General features: G+C 35.1%; 1 protein-coding gene across 14 annotated transcripts in view; it reads left to right on the top strand.

The window, feature by feature from the left end:
• The window catches only part of BAZ2B (bromodomain adjacent to zinc finger domain 2B), a 136852-nt gene that overhangs the window by 80340 nt on the left and 39654 nt on the right, over window positions 1-16858 (top strand). For 9 of the 14 annotated variants that reach the window (XM_035330930.1, XM_035330940.1, XM_035330936.1 and 6 more), the window contains exons 5-11: window positions 3191-3397; window positions 4098-4496; window positions 6649-7258; window positions 8618-8914; window positions 11076-11136; window positions 11726-11834; window positions 12098-12199. In XM_035330930.1, coding sequence (XP_035186821.1) covers window positions 3191-3397; window positions 4098-4496; window positions 6649-7258; window positions 8618-8914; window positions 11076-11136; window positions 11726-11834; window positions 12098-12199 — 1785 coding nt within the window. The remainder of the gene's footprint in view (window positions 1-3190; window positions 3398-4097; window positions 4497-6648; window positions 7259-8617; window positions 8915-11075; window positions 11137-11725; window positions 11835-12097; window positions 12200-16858) is intronic. The other 5 variants (XM_035330942.1, XM_035330941.1, XM_035330939.1 and 2 more) reach the window with 2 other exon arrangements.

Here is a 16858-nt window from a genome sequence, read left to right as displayed (position 1 = left end):
AATTAGGGAAATGATTGACATACTAAACAAAGCTTACATTTTGCACAGATATCCACATCTTCCCTCACACATTACTCATTTTTTAAACCATCAGCAATTTTTGAAGGTACTAAGATAGAGGAATTTGACTTTTTCCTCGCTTAAATATTAGACACATCTCTTTCCTTATTGAAATTCTTTCATTGTGAATATCTGTGCAAAATGTAAGCTTTGTTTCTACAGTTCAGAAGTAAAGCATTTTTCCAGATAATGTCTGTGGATATATCTGTATCTGTAAATGACATGTCTGACTGACACTGTACTTAGGCAGAATGCTGGAGCAAATTATCTCTTAATACCTCAAAATAATTTCTCAAAAGGTTTTATTGTAAGTAAATAAATAAGAAAACTGTTCACTTTGTGGCTATTTGTCCTATTCAGAAAACTGAGCTGGTTAAGTTAGTTACTTGTTAACATGAGTATCGTTGAAAGTTTCACCTTTTTTTTTTTTTTTTTTGCTTTTCCTCAAATTTCAGTCAGGATGTTTGTCAGCATTATTTTCTTCTCCTTTGTATTATCTTTTGTCTGTAAGTATGAATTTCTTCCTTTTCTTTAAAGCACTTAGATGTGGTCGGTGTTTGTCAATGGAGTTATTTGAACAAACTTTCCGATCAAGACATAGAGAATGCTATAAAAGAGAAGTGGATCAGAATATTTGATTTAAAATGTTTGTTTCAGTATGTTAGAAAGAATCCACAGGTGGAACTGAGTCTCTAAAGCAGGGGAAAAGTAGGCAGTAGAAAGACAATATTTTGTGCTGCAATTTCTGTAAAGTGATGTTTTGCTCTTAAATGTGAAGGTGTAACATCATATACCTCTTTTTCTATTTTCTATTCTCTATAGGAGATTTTATTGTGTAGCTTATTTTAAAAGACTTTTTTTTCGTTATACTTTTGTGTGTTCTTTTCCTTAGTTTCTTCAGGGTTTTAATTGTTAATGTTCCCCTGATTTCTTTGATCTTATCTGTAGTTGTAATTTTCTTTCGGGGTTGTCAACATGTTGGTTTTCTGGGATATGTCTTTAGCTTCATCCTAATGTATAATGGTTCTCTTGTTAGTTAAAGTTGCAAATTACTTCAAGGCTTAAGGTAGTTCATAAAACATTATGTGCACTCCTCAGAGAAAACCCATTTTCTTTGGGTTAGATCCAGACACCTTCTGTCTGGGTAGTGGGTTGTTTCACAGTCTGTGGCTTAACCCACTCTGGACATGACCATAAAGTCACTAGTAAGTGACTTTATGTCTCTTGCTAGTCTCCCACTCTAATCTGTGCTGGTGGTGTGCAGTTAATTTTGTACTGCAGTGCCCAGAACTGCACACAGTACTGGAGGTGAGGCCGCACCAACGCAGAGTAGAGCGAGACAGTAACTTCCCTTGACTGACTAGCAATGCCGTGCTTGATGCACCCCAGGATACGGTTGGCCCTCCATGGCTGCCAGGACACACTGCTGGCTCAAACTCAGCTTGTTATCAACCGTAACTCCCAGATCTCTCTCTGCAGGGGATGAAGGGCAAAAAGCATGAAGGGCAAAAACTAGGTTAAGATCCTATTTATGTAGCTCCAGGATGCATTGTTACTTTTATTACTTCAGATCATGATTTGTTCTTCATTTTATGACCTTCATGAAAAAATACTCTGCATCTATGCAAAATATTAAACAGAAAGATACTTAAATATGATGTCAAGGAGGTCAGCAACAAAACATTTAGGACCTAGTGTAGACAGGTACAGTTTTTTAGAACTGCTTTTTTATCTGGATACATTCAGATCACAGTCCCTTAAGTGAAATACCAACTGACACTTTTCTGAATTGATCAGTGAAACAGTAAATCCAAAGAAATAAACTTAAATTCTTAAGATATCTCAACAACAAACCAGTGCATGTGGTGTTATGTATAAGGCATGTTTAGAGAAGTTTTACTGTGTTCATCACAAGAATCAATAAAGAAAATGTAGTTTAAAAGAACATACAGATACCAGCCAATTGACAAGTAACTGAGACTCAATCCACTTACAGCTTCCACATTTCATAGATGTTTGACGATGTAAATTCAGTCCCACTTAAAAGAAGTTTATGTTCTACTAATATAATTGAATTCCTTCTTAACGAGACAAAGATTATTGACATAAAATTGTTTTCTTTTTAGTACCTTGATTTATTATACACAAACCATGAACAAAATAGATAACTATTTTGTTGGCATTAGCTATGCCAAGAGATTTATTTTTCTTAACAAATCATTTATCTTTAAAGCACCGTTTCTCTGATGTTCCCATTTGTATTGAATTGCTGCAACCATTTTTAACCTCTGTGCACCATTTTTGCTGTCCATCTGTCTTCCTTTTGACTGTTTTCACAATTTCTGTTAGTGACTTCATGTGCCCTATTCAGATGCTATATAGGCAGCAGAAGCAAAATGTTAACATCTGTAATTTTGTTTGCAAACATCTCAGAGGTTAGTTTGGTTAGTGGTTTTTTTTTTTTTTTTCCCAGACATTGATTCTCCATTCTTCTGTTTCTTCATTTGCTTTCCTGCTCTGGTCTGCAGATTGATTCTTTCCAAGAAGAATTTAAATATAACATTGTCAGAGTATTTCAGCAGGTCTTATCTTAGTCCTTTTTCTATAAGCAGTTCTCAGAAGCAATTTGATTGTTTTCAGTGGACAAAAACTTATAGCGCTGAATAGCACATACTGTGAAATTACAAATAATGTAGTTTAAATGAATATGCTTCTTAAATATATTGGTGAATTTAATACATGCTGTGCTTTCTGTGTTATTTTTTACAAAAATCTTTCGGTTTTTGAATTTTTGGAAGCAATAAATTCTGTGGATGTTTTCTAGGCCTGAATTCCAGACCAGTTTTCTACACCCCAGTTCTATTTATTGCTTTGAAATGTAGGTTGCCAACTACAGTCCTGCCAGTGTGCCCCAAAAAACGTTTTGGCAGGACCTTGCGACCTGTGTAATTTTCATCACCTTGTGAAATGCTTCTTAGTTTCTTGCTAAGGCTACCTTAGTTGTGTTCAAGGATTGCAAGCCTCTTTACTCCAAAGTCTTAGTGTTTTTTGTTTTGAAGATTGTGCATACTAAGAGGTGATACAGTAGATTAAAGCTGAACCATTAATAGAGCGTTCATCTTCCTGTTAGAAGCCCAGAAAAAAAGCAGTGGAAAGCTCCAGTAATAGCGACAGTGATTCAGGCTCTTCTTCAGACACATCAAGTGAAGGCATAAGTAGTAGTGACTCTGATCTAGAGGAGGATGAAGAAGAGGAGGAGGAGGACCAGAGTGTTGAAGAAAGTGAAGATGATGAATCTGATTCTGAAAATGAAGCACATCACAAAACCAAGAACAAGGTATGACATCTCACGCTGATGCTTTCAGTTTTGTCACTGAAAGCTGCTGGTAAAAAAAGATATAATATTTGTACCATCAAACAATTATTTAAGATTTATAAATGTTAGGAATGCTGGCTTTGGTTTGGTTTATGGGTTTTCTTTTTTTTTTCCTTTTTTTTTTTTTTTTTCCACTTTCCCTTTTTTTGTATCTTTTTTCTTGTCCCTGAGGGGCTAGAAGGTAACAAGTGCTAGATGGTTTGTTTTATTGTCAGGTGGGAAATAAATGTAAAAACAAACAAAAAAAGCCCCACACTGAACACTAAGAAATGATGTGCCGTGCATTTATAGTGTGTTGGAAGTATACCTTTGCCTAAATATTGCACTTTGGCAGGGCAGTTGCCTTTTTTCTAGTAGGATAGTTACTTCTCCTGATAACCAATATAAGAGAAAGATTTGAATCTACGAGGAATCCTGTTAAGTTTACAGTTGAGAATACGTTTAAAAATTATTTAGTACTCTTTCTCTACTGTAAGCATTGTATTCATATGCTGAAGCTATCTTGGAAAGAAAAAAAGCCTAAATATATAACAAGATTTTTATTTATTTTTCATCTTCAGCAAAGAACAGTATAATTATTCTTTGAGGATGGATGATGTAATTTTTTTTTCAGCATCTTTAACTGATGTAATAAGAACCATCATAAATGTATGTTTTACAGGTGCTAATGCATAGTGGTGTAACAGATTTGAAAACTGATGGACAAAAAACACTTGAAAAGTCCCAAGAGAAAAGAACACACCAGCAGATACCTCTTGTGTCTGATTCTCAGACTCACTCATCGTTCCAGTCCCAGCAGAAGCAGCCTCAGGTTTTGTCACAGCAGCTTCCATTTATTTTCCAAAGCTCTCAGGCAAAGGAGGAATCTGTGAACAAACACACTAGTGTAATACAGTCTACAGGATTGGTTCCCAATGTGAAACCTTTGTCTTTGGTACATCAAGCCAAAAAGGAAACCTATTTAAAACTCATAGTTCCTTCCTCTGATCTACTCAAGGCAGGGAATAAGAATACCTCTGAAGACTCTATCCCTTTGACCAGTGATATACGATCAAAACGAGTGAGTGAAAAAACAGTTCTTCTATTTGTAACCTGTCTGTACTGTCTGCTTAACAAATTGTTATCAAGACTTAATAGTGTGTTATCAAACTTTCAAATATAATGTTAAAATATGATTTAAAGTGGTCTGCAGTTCATTGTTAAACTGGAACCTTTTCTTTGAAGGTCACCTAGTAACTTTGGTATCGTACTATTGTAAATACAGTAAGCCCTGTAATACTTGGACAAAAAGGATAACTAAAAATGTAACTGCATTTGCAAAGGCTTCACTATGGTGGTTTATGAAGGTTATGAACTACTCTGTTTAGATGCTGACAAAGAAAAGAAAGGACTTTGTGTGCACCTCTTAAAGAAATTCGGGCAACTAAAATCAATATCAAAACGAGAAAAATACTCCTGAGAAATTTTATGGGCTTGGATGCTTTAGCTTTGCTTCTCATAGTTTTAATCAAAATGCTGATTTAATACTTTCAATATCTAGTTATATAAGCAAGACTATTCATTGTTTCAAGTTGGTTATTTTTAAGTCAAAGTAATTAAAGCTACCTTTTAAAAATGTGTTTTTAAACCGAGATCTGGAATCCTCAAAAATGTCAATTTACTGTTTTTTTTTTTTTTTGTTTTTTTTTTTTTTTTTTCTTAGACGGGAGATGTTCATGGATTGATAGCTATTAACACTCAGTATGGCCTTTGTAATATATATATATATTTTTTTTTCGTTTCAGGGTTCTACAATATGTTTACACATATCTAACTTAACAGTATTGTAGCTTATTCTTTGTAGATTATGTACTTTTTTATTGTTGATTAAGGCAGAATCATTTTTGTTGACTAGAGATGAATTTTCATAATTTCTGATCTGTTTAATTGTAATGGAGATTGGAAGAGAAAAATGTAACATCTTAAAAATGTCGAAGTTGGATATATACATATATATGTACAAATATGTTTATGAAGATGTTTAATTTTTTTTTAAAACACCTGATTATAACTAGTGTAGATGAAAAGTAAAATGAAGTCTAATTCACAGCTATCTCACCATTTAAGGATTTTAAAGTTTTAACTCAATTTTTATTCCTAGTCTGGAAAAGAAACACTACTTCTTCTTTCAACTCCCAGTTGCTTCTTAACATTTAAATAAACTAATTGTTTAACTAGAATTTCTAAATAAGTTATAATTATGACAACACGTTTCTTTGCCATTGGAAGAGGCTTCTGTTGTCAAATTCAGGTTGAGAGTCTTTTAGTGGTGGTCCATTATCCATTTAGTGTTTTGATTTATTTGTTTTTCTACTGGAAACAAGCACTATGTAAATATTTTTATAGGGTTTTGTTTGATATTCGATTTTAAATGGTAGTGACTTCAAGAATGTATTGTATTTGACTTAATATTTAAAAAATTATTTTAGGTGCATCATATTAATTCTTTTTTAATCAAGGAAGATGAATTTTCTTTATCCTTGGAATAGTCTTGAGATAAGAACTTTATATGTATTTCTGAAGCACTAATGACTACTATGCCATTTTAAGTTTTATTTGAAGAAATATGAAGTACTATTTTTTCAGAGATTAAAACCTAGCTTATCACAGTGCTTTTGAGTAATAACATTTTTCTCATGATTTTCTGGATAAAACGTTTCTGTGCCAAGAGTCGTCTTGGTTTTTTTTCTAGTTTTATAGCCATTAGTATGTTTGTATTTACTGTGTGCTTGAAAATTGACAAATTACTAAAGATAGTTTTATATTCAGTAATGAAATTTAATATACTGAAATGAGTAAAAAGTGTGCTTATCTTTATGTAGGTACATAAAGCTCTATTTCTTTTTTTTTTAAGATCATGCTTAATTTCTTCGTGAAAACTGTTGTCCAGAGCAATGCAGCAATCTTCCCTGCATTATTTAGATCAGCTTTGTTTTGCGTTCAGTTCATCTTTTTCTTGCTTGATTTACACTGAAAATCCCAAGTTTTAAGGACTTAACTTGTAGCTACGCATCTCTTCTGTTGTCACTAGCACCTACTTTTGACCTACTAAAAATACCTTTTCTGAAAGCACATTTTAAAGATTTAATAGAGTTCATCTGGCTGAAAAAAAAAAAAAAAAAAAAAGAAAAAGAAAATCCAGATTTTATTCCTCTGTCTTCTTATTTCTTTAGGAACAATATAAACAGACATTCCCAGCAGCACATCTAAAGAAACAAGAATCATCTAAGAACCTGAAGAAGGTTATTGCAGCTTTGTCAAGCTCCAAACCAACATCTAGTTCACCAGCTCATCAAAAACTCACATCTTTGGAAAACAACCATTCTAATCCATTCCTGACAAATGCACTTTTAGGTAATCACCAACCCAATGGAGTTATTCAGAGCGTCATCCAGGAGGCTCCTCTTGCACTTACTACGAAACCGAAATCCCAGACCAAGATCAATGAAAGTGTAGCCATATCTAGCAGTACCCCCTTTTCTTTGCCATTGAACTTGAGTGCATGTGGGAAAAAAACAACTGGTAACCGGACACCTGTTATGCCCTCTACCTCTCCTGTGTTACCTGGTTCAGGAAAGGACAAAGCAGTCAGCAATAATGCAGTAAATGCAGTAAAAACACAACACCGCCTTCATTCTCCAAAACTGGTGGTGGAGCAGTTCAGAGGGATAGACTCAGATGCCCCCAGCAGTAAGGACTCTGACGACTCAAATGATGATGATGACGACGACGAAGATGAAGATGAGGATGATGAAGATGATGATTCTGATGATAGCCAATCAGGTGGTTTAATCTTTTTAATAGGAAAAACAGCAACTTTTTTTTGTGTGTAGAAAACATGCATTTTCCCCACTGTTTTTTAAAACAAAGGAAACTTTGAGGCGGCATGGCCTACCCAGTGTCTTCAGGATACCGTGGAAAGTAGCACATGCCTCCAAGTCCTTCCTTGTGTTATATCCAAAATCACGTTTTGAGTGTTCTGATACTTGGTTACATGGCAGGTATACTTTCAGCTGCCTAGTAAAGGGGATCTGAGGGCCTTCTGGAAAGGCTGTTGAAGACCTGACATCCAGGTAAATCACCCAGCCTACAGTTCATGTACTGTTTGGATGGCAGTGTGCTCAGGAGAGGGTTGGAGACAGTAAGCTGTTAATTGTTAATTATTCCGTTAGGCAGAGCCCATTTGCAGAGCAGGCTTCCCCATCCGGAGAGAAAGTAAGGCAAATTGCTTTCTAGTTTTCAAGACTGGCAAGAAAAACATATTTCTAGGCTTCATTCAGGAGCATGGTAGTGAGTGAGCAAGATTACAGGAAGGTACCAGGACAGTTGTAAAGGCTGCAGTGTTCACAGATATTTTTCAGGTTACTTTTTTAAGTCTTTGAATCAGTTCAGAAAGGCTAGACCTGTTTTGAAGACTTGATTATATTTCCAGCTGCTCTCTCCCCCTGTGAGCCCATGTTCCTTGTTTTCAGCTCCACCTTTGTTACTATCTCTCTTCCTTTTATCCACATACCCTATACTAATCCTTTTTTTTTGTCTTCAGAACTATAGCCAGTCTTCCATTCCTTATCCTGTCTACCTTTTACACTAACTCTGTTTTTCCAGATTGTGACACCTCCAGTTCTGACATCTCTTTCCCTCTACCCAATTCCACCATTTGCTTCTTCCTCTTTATGCTAGATTTCACAGCCTGTCAAGTGCCATTCATGTGCAAGTGCTCAGCCACTGCCAGGCTCACAGAACAGTCTTACTTAGCTGTAGCCGTAATAAACAATCTCTTCATAGAATCATAGAATGGCTCAGGTTGGAAGGGGCCTTAAAGATCATCTAGTTCTGACAGTACTGCCCCCCTCTTGAAACACTTCAGTTTCTGTTGATCTTCCCCTCATGGGAAAAACAATTCAATTCCAAACAGCAGTGCATTATAATGGAGGATTACTTTATGCTGTCATTATTTTAGTTGTTTAAAAGTTTAGGTAATTCATTATAACCTTCAATTGCTACTCAAGAAATGTTTTAAAAATTTTGAATTCAAAACACCTTACATAATAAGAGCCAAGACTTTACAAGTGTTAAAACTTAAATGCTTGCTATTAGTTACCTGGTCATAATGTGCGTTTTGCTACATATTTTTTTTTGAAGAGTCTGACAGTAATTCTGAATCGGATACCGAGGGGTCTGAAGATGAAGATGATGAGGATGATAAGGATCAAGATGAATCAGATACAGACACTGAGGGAGAAAAAACTCCACTGAAACTGAATAAAACTGCTTCCTCCATGAAGACCTCTTCCATTGGTCCTGCAGCTCATTCCACCCCGCTTAATCTCCAAGCAGCAAAGACCCCAAGTTCTGCACCAGCTGCTTTATGTCCAGAGTCCCAGCCTGCAGTTTTTCTTGGGACAGCACCATCTACTCTTACACCAAGTACACACTGTGGTATCTGAATGTCTTTTTATATAATTCAGTTATACACCTAAGTGGCATGTGTTGCAAAACTACTTATAAAAAGTAGTTTAGGCACTGATATCAGGTGATTTTTTTCATGAGTGTTTGCAACCGACCTTAAAATCATTCAGAATTGCAAATACCTGGAATCTGAACATTACGCTTAGTCTAGGACATCTTAGTCCATGTAATTATTTGAGAGCAAGTAAGATGTATTAACCAGATTTCATGATGATTACACTAAAACTCTTTATTGTTTGCTCTTTATTTACCGTTTTATTCCAAACTAGTAATTTTTTTGCTTACTTCTAACTTCTGTGTATCATAGTTTGCACACAGCCTTCTATTTCTGCACCTTGTTCAACAAAGCTAGTGGCTGTGTTTTGTTAAAATATATCTTTATTCATTATTTGTTTTGAAATTCTCAATAAGAATGTATGGCTTATGCCCCCAGAATTATTTTGAAAGTTTCATGAAAGGAACATTTAGCAGTTTCCTGATACTTTGTGGTGTTCATAATTCTTTACCTGGTTACTCATTTGAATGATTTAGTAATTACAGCTGCTGCAGAAAGGGCTGCGCTTTTGAAAGTCAGTCACACTCCTCAGTTTGTACAGTATCAAATCAAGTTTCATATTTACTGCTTTGAATTAGCAACTTGATATTTAATTCATGTGCAAGTAAGTAGTTTTTTAATGGTGACATCCACTCATTTTTTTTTGTACTTGGATTCAGTGGAATAGGTGTCAGATGCCATGTCATTAAGCGCATTCATTTTGAAGGAATGTAATGTGATCTACCTCATGTTTTTTCCCAGAAACAAGTATATGAATTACACAGTTTGTAAAAGATTTTACACATATTGGGAGTAATCAGAATTCTTAAAGTACAAAGTTAACTTCATTTCTCAGAAATCTGGGGTGATTTACGATACTTCTAAAAGGCTGTTAGTGGATTTTTGTTAGTGTGTTAAGGTAAGAGATACAATACATTAATTTTGTCTCCTTGTTTTAGGCATAATACTTTTTTCCTACTAAGAATGGCTATAAATTTATTAAAATATTTTTGTGTTCATCTTACCTAAAGGTAATTTGTTGCTGAAGAAGTTTAGAATCTCTTCTCTATATCTAGTTTGCATTGGAGAACTCATTTTTTCAATTCAGTTGTATTTGGACAAACAATGTTTCTCCCTCTACCATGAGTGTTAGAAGTAATGTAATGATCGTGTTAGCTTAAGACTGCAGATATGTGTCCAAGCAGTTTGGCATTCAGGCATGGGCAGCTCCACATTGTTTTCTGTCGATGATTCTAATCAGCAGTTGCTTCCAGATCATTCAGTCATCTCTATAGGAAACCTGTTCCGTTAGACCATACAATACTCCTTCTAACTGTAATAGGTTGGAGCAAATTTCAAAGATGTAGTTTGATAAGGATACTCTCTCATGTCCACTTAGGAAGAGATATGTCACACTCTTAACCACAAGGTCTAGACATATCTTCCTAAAAGTTTGTCTGTGTACGTAGTTGATAGCTTACTTTTCTCTCAAAAAAGCCTGTGAAAAGAACCAACCTTCAGCACTTTTAAAGCCTCACGTTTGATATTTTTTCAATTTTTTTTTTTGATTCAGTCTCTTAAATAGCACCAAATACACCAACAGCTGTTTGAATTCTAAATAGCTGGAATAATCTTGAAAAAATTTCTGCATGTCATAGTTGATCAGTCTATGCAAAACTTTTAAAGACAGAGTCTAGTTATATACAGATTTTTAAAGTAAAGGGTATTTCCGTATCTTCTGTAATGAAAAATATTAAATATGGTCTGGTATAGAAGTGCAGGGGTTTATGGAATTATTACAGCACATCTGCATATCTCCATCTGAGAGAGCTAACCAAGACAAGCAGCTCAGTATGGCATGATTAGATTTTTCTTGTTTACAATTCTAGAAGAAGAGGTTAAAGGAAAGCTAGTGGAAAAAGTATCTCTAAAAGGAGAATAAGGTACTCTAGTTTCTTGGTAGTTGAGATATAAAATGGCTGTAATGTAAAATTATTTATCTTTTGTTTTGAGGATATAAGTATTAAAGGTATATTCTAGGAACATGTTACTAAAAAACAAACAAAACTCTTGTGTTAATTAGAAATTCTTTTTTAGGCATTTCAAAAAGACGAAGAGTAGCAGATGAACGGGAGCTGCGTGTTCCTCTAGAATATGGGTGGGTTTTCATATATACTTGCTGTTTCCTAGAGGGGAATTAATATCTTCAAAAATCAGTTGGTAAAGAAATGTTTTAAAGATTTTTGGGGCTGAAATATAAGAAAAGGGTTTCAAGGATTTAGATTTTCAACTCTGTCTGTGGATCTCTTTAAAAGTACCAGCATATTTCAAGTATTCATTTCTTCACCAGAGTTACTTTTTTGTGAACATGACCTGCCTTTTAGCAGTTGTGCTCCTGGAAATTAAGTACTTTGGGCTTATTCTGAGCCAGTAGAGATGCCAAATAACTCCTTAAAGTATAGTTCTAAAATCTGCTAATATGTAAGTAGCTTGATCTAAATAAATTTCATGTATAATGAGAAATCTGACAATCAAAATAATAATTTATCTTTTTCCCTATTTGATTTTTTTGCTAGTTTGTCAAATTAAGATACGTGACCTTTTCACTTTATGTGAAGTTCTGAATTTGTCATTATTTGTTGAAAAAAAAAATATTCTTACATACACCTTTTCTGAGATTGATGTTATTTGCTTAAAAGAAAAAAAAAAAAAGTGTTGTTATATACAACTATTCCATATTTATCTAGCTGGCAAAGAGAAACCCGTATAAGAAACTTTGGTGGTCGTCTTCAAGGAGAAGTAGCATATTTTGCACCTTGTGGAAAGAAGTTGAGACAGTATCCTGAAGTAGTAAAGGTATGTTCCTTTTCTTAACTTCTGTGTTCTAATGCTACTAAGCATGCTTGGAATTTAAAAAAAATCAATTTTTTCTTCCAATAAAGATCCTTATTTCAAAATACATGATGTGATGGGTGATGTATCTCAGCCTATTACTGATTTGATCTCCTATATATCCCCTTGATAGAATATGCAAAACATTACACTCACAGTTAGCTGTACATCAAAGCTGGGTTGTAATTATTTACAAGCTGAAGTGGAAAAATATGTGATTTTTTCAGTATCTCAGCAGAAATGGAATAATGGATATCTCAAGGGACAATTTCAGCTTCAGTGCAAAAATAGGAGTGGGTGACTTCTATGAAGCCAGAGATGGACCGCAGGTATCTGCTTTTTAAAAAGTAAAGTCTTTGATCCAAGGAAATTAACATAAGTTTAGGTGAAGTAGTGTTTGCTACAGTCTGAAGCATTTACTGTTTTTAGCTAATTCTTTCTAAAAAATGTGCGTATTTCTTTATGATAGTTATTGTGAGATGCTGAGAGCTTGATCACTGTCAGTGCTGAAAACCACTCCTCTTGGTGATTTCACTAGGAGATACCAGGAGTTCAGCATGCCTCACAATCAGCTCTGAGCCTCGTTTTGTCTAGTAAGAAGGAACTCAGAGATACATATTTTATCTGAGTCCATGTTCAGCTATTTTTGACTGAAACTGGTCTTCCTGTCTTGTATAAACCTAATATAGATAGCAATTTATGTGTATGCATTAAATTACACTCTTTTCATGTATTCACCTTCATAATATATCTGAAATACATATGAAAATACAAATGTTGGCTGTATCAGGAATCTCAGACTCTGTTCTTGAAATAGTAGATAGTTATGGGAGGGAATGCTTGGTATACCAGTTATGCTTTACCATGGTTGAACTATTAGATGTTGTGTAGATTAAGTTAGAATTTTGGAGAAATTAATATTATTTTTGATCCATACTATAGTTCTCTAGTTTAGTCATGTTATTATTTCTTTAGGACATGTGCAAAAAAATTTGAACTTTGTCAGTGAATATATTTTCTTCTTTAAAAGATAAGTATCTTTATATGGTATGGGAATGTGGACAGATGCCACGCTCTGAGCAATCTTGGATTCAGGCTGTAGTTTTCCCTTATGTGGGCTTTATACCCTGTGGAAATGCATAACATTTACATAGTAAAAATTTAAAAGGATAGTATAGGCTGAATTCATGGTAAGCAGCTACTTCAAGATAGCACGTACTGATTCCTGATTTACAGAGTAGAACATTGTTTAAACCTCTTCATGTTTATCCTTCACAAATCAAAAATTACAATTTCATGTAGGTGTGAACTGCATTATGTTATGTACCTGAACAACTTATTCTGAATAATTCTTTATACTGTGAATACAGCGTAACGTCAAGATATCTGTTCTTGTTTTATCCTCTTAACTTTTTGTGTTTCCCATATTCTTTCATTGAACTTTTTCCCTTCTTTAGTTCTCTCTTTCTTCTACCCTTTAATTCAAGGGATAACATTCAGATTTGGTACGATACCATTTCAGAAAGAAGGAATGTTGGAAGGGCACATTCCTGTAGGCAAGACTGGCAATATGCAACGTTAAGTTATTGTACATCTGACTGTAGTTTCTACTTTTGGATAGTTTGTGGTAGGTTGTGCTTAGACTTTATTAGGCAAGGAAAAAGTTTATTGTAAAAAGAGACTGAAACAGGACAGCTATTTCCAATGTGCTAAGATGTATTTATATGCTAAGTATCAGCTTTTGACTGAGTAGATTGTAACATAATCAGTTGAGCTACACTCAAGCTGATAACTCAAACTTAGTACGTGATAGGTACGGTATGTGTAACTGTATTTCATAGTGTGCACCCTTTTTACAGATATTTTATAATTGTTCATCTGCAAACAATACATGATAATCATATCTTTATTGATGTCTAGAATCAATTCCAGTAGTTTGACTAGTCCTGATGTTCCAATTTTGATTATTCTGATTGTTTTTCATTACTGATTCACATTTAGCTTTCCCTTCTTTTATTTTATATTTGTCATATTCTGAGATGTACAGCACGCATCCAAAGTGTTTTTTATAATGTTCATGTATGGAACAAGATACAAATAAAATTATCTGTTCACTAAATTACTTATACTTAAGAATTGCCTTTAGCAAGCCAAAAATACAGGGGTTACCTGCTTCTGATGGTGCCAGTGTTTCTTTGTCATGGGGCACAAGTAACCTGATACTACGGGTTCTTCAGATAAGTGCAGTTGTGCTGTGACTGTGCAACTGCTTTAACAGAGCAGCGTATCTGGCAGAAGTGGACCCTGAAATAGTAGGCTCTAGAGGAACGTTTAAAGTTTCTCAAAAGTGGAAATATAGTTACATGACCTGGAGGCTTTATACTGCCGTGTTTTAGAGTGATGTGTGTAGTGATGGGGAGATGAAGAGGGCATGGGTCCTTATCAGTTGGAGTAATATGGATAGGAATGCTGCATTCATGTAGTAGGTGGAGGGCTGTATTTTGGAGCAATACTGAGCTGTGTGTCTTACTGTCTTTGATTAATGAATAACAGGAAGAGTATCTATCATAGACTCACAGAATGCCTAAGCTGGAAGGAGCTCCGGGAGGTCACCTGGTCCAAACTACTTATGTCCAAACAGCGCTTGAATATATCCAAGGAGAGAGATTCGCAACTTCATTTGGCAACCTGTTAGAATGCTTAGTCACCCTCACTGTAAAAAAAAAAAAAAAGTCTTTCCTGACATTCAGATGGAGCGTCATCTATTTTACACTCTGTCCACTGCCTCTGGTCCTATCACTGAGCACCCCTGAAAAGAGTCTGTCTCAGTCTTCTTTGAAGCCTCTCTTCTGGTATTTAGAGGTATCAGTAGGATGTCCCCTGAGCCTTCCCTGTTCCAGGATGAAGACTCCCAGCTATTTCAGTCTTTCTCCCATAGTAGAGATGTTCCAGTCCTTCCATCTACGTTGCCGTTAGCTTTACCCTCTTCAAGTATATGCATGCCTCTCTTGTACTGGGGAGACCAGAACTGGATACAGCAGTGGGCAGACATGGCCTCACCAGTGCTCAGTAGAGGGGAAGGATCACCTCCCTTGGCCTTTTGGCAGTGCTTTGCCTAATGCAGCCCAGGATACTGTTAGCCTTCTTTGTGGCAAGGGCACATTATTGGCTCATGTTTGACTTGGTGTCTACCGAGACGCCCAGGGTCCTTTTCCTCCCCACATGGTGAAAAACGTTTTGAAGTTTTCTTACATGTATCTGGTGCTCAGTTATTTTCATAACAAAAATGAATTTGAGTTACAACACCGGTTACATATAGAATATATATATATATGTGTGTATATATATATATATATACACATGTGGTCTGAAATATAGAGGGTGTTTTGGTGAGCTATACGACTCCATTGTCTTATAGTCAGAAACTTATTGTCTTCTAGTAGTTCACATTGGCTTTTTGTAGTGCAAACCCCCTTTTTTTTGTAGGTCCTCTGATAACAGCAAGATAACACTGATTTTTTTTTTTTTATAGTTCTCTCATTTTCCCCCTCTCCTTGGAAACAATTTCTATTTGAAGCAGTGTAAGAATTTAAATCTTAAGAAGCTGATGTATTTGATGGCTACACTGCATTTTTAAACTGATATAATGTTTAAAGAATAATTAAAAAACAAATTTAAGAAAAGTAAGCACATGTAACTGAGTAAGTATTTTAAATTAGTTCTTAAGAAGAAATTGAAGTAGGGGATTAAAAAAAACCTAACTTTTTCCGTTTGCATCCTTGTTTTTGAAACTTTCACTCTAAATCTTTAATTAAGAAAGTCAGAAGGTATGTGTGTATTTTTGGAGAAATGAGAACGATAGCAATGTAGTTGATATGAGACTGTATTCTAGACTAACTATTTTTTCTCAACTAGAAGTATGCACTTCTAGTTAAACCTTAAATATGTCTCAAGAATTCTAAGCACTCTGCATGTGAATAAGCCTTCTACTGTACTTTTTTTAATGTTGATCAACCTGCTAGTGATCTGAATGCAGAACAGGGAGATAAGACGTTTATTTCTGTCCCTTATATACATCAGACAAGACTGAGGAGGATTAGTTTTACGTATGGATTGTCGTGAGGTTGTTAGGTTCCTGTAGAATGCGGTTTATCCTTCGATAATCCCCTGCTATGTACTAGTTGTAACACAGAGTTGATAACCTTTGTAGGGTCATTATGTAGTTAGAGAAAACTTTTGATTAGCCTGATGGGTAATAGTAAACATGACGTGCACATTTTTCCCCGTAGGATTTTGCATAAAGGTGGGGAAGTATTTATTTTTTCTTCAAGTCTGAATGCTTGCCTAGAAGGGTAGCTGAACTCAGGAACAGGAAAGGAAAAAAGTGCTTAAAGATATCTTAATTCTTATCTCTTTAGTGTCATATAACACGTATGTACATTAGAGACTTTCACAAGAGTTTCTTACTATGATGCTGTTCAGAACAAACGCAATGTATCTTCATAAAGCATGAGGTTTGCGACTTTTAAGCTGGTTCTTAAGCTTACTATTATTTACTTAGTCTGTTATTTTTTTTTATTCTGTGAATAAATATTTAGAAGTCTAAAATGTTTATCAGAGGCAAAAAAAAGCTATGTAGAACGGCCAACTTTAAAAGCAGTTTCTGTGTATGTTTGTAAGGTAATTTGTTTCCTTTGCTTGAAACTGAACTTTAAAATGTTTTTCCTATTCTGAGTTCCATATTTTAATTTGGAAAGCTTTGTTCTTCACTTTGTCTGACAAATCTAACCTGAAATTAATGATGATGTCTGCTTTTTCTAAGGTGCCCATGATTTTCTTCATTTTGGTTTACAGGCTTGAGGCCAGAAGGGATATTGTAGGCTGCGTTTTCCAGAGGCCAGCATCTCTTCTGTCTGTCACAGTAGCTAGGCCTGTGTAAATCTGCTGAGCACAGTAGAATATTGCAACAGATCATAGATACCTAAAGG

Source organism: Oxyura jamaicensis, chromosome 7 (assembly GCF_011077185.1).
Source record: "Oxyura jamaicensis isolate SHBP4307 breed ruddy duck chromosome 7, BPBGC_Ojam_1.0, whole genome shotgun sequence".
Lineage (NCBI taxonomy): Eukaryota > Metazoa > Chordata > Aves > Anseriformes > Anatidae > Oxyura > Oxyura jamaicensis.
This window is presented reverse-complemented; position numbering and strand designations above follow the sequence as displayed.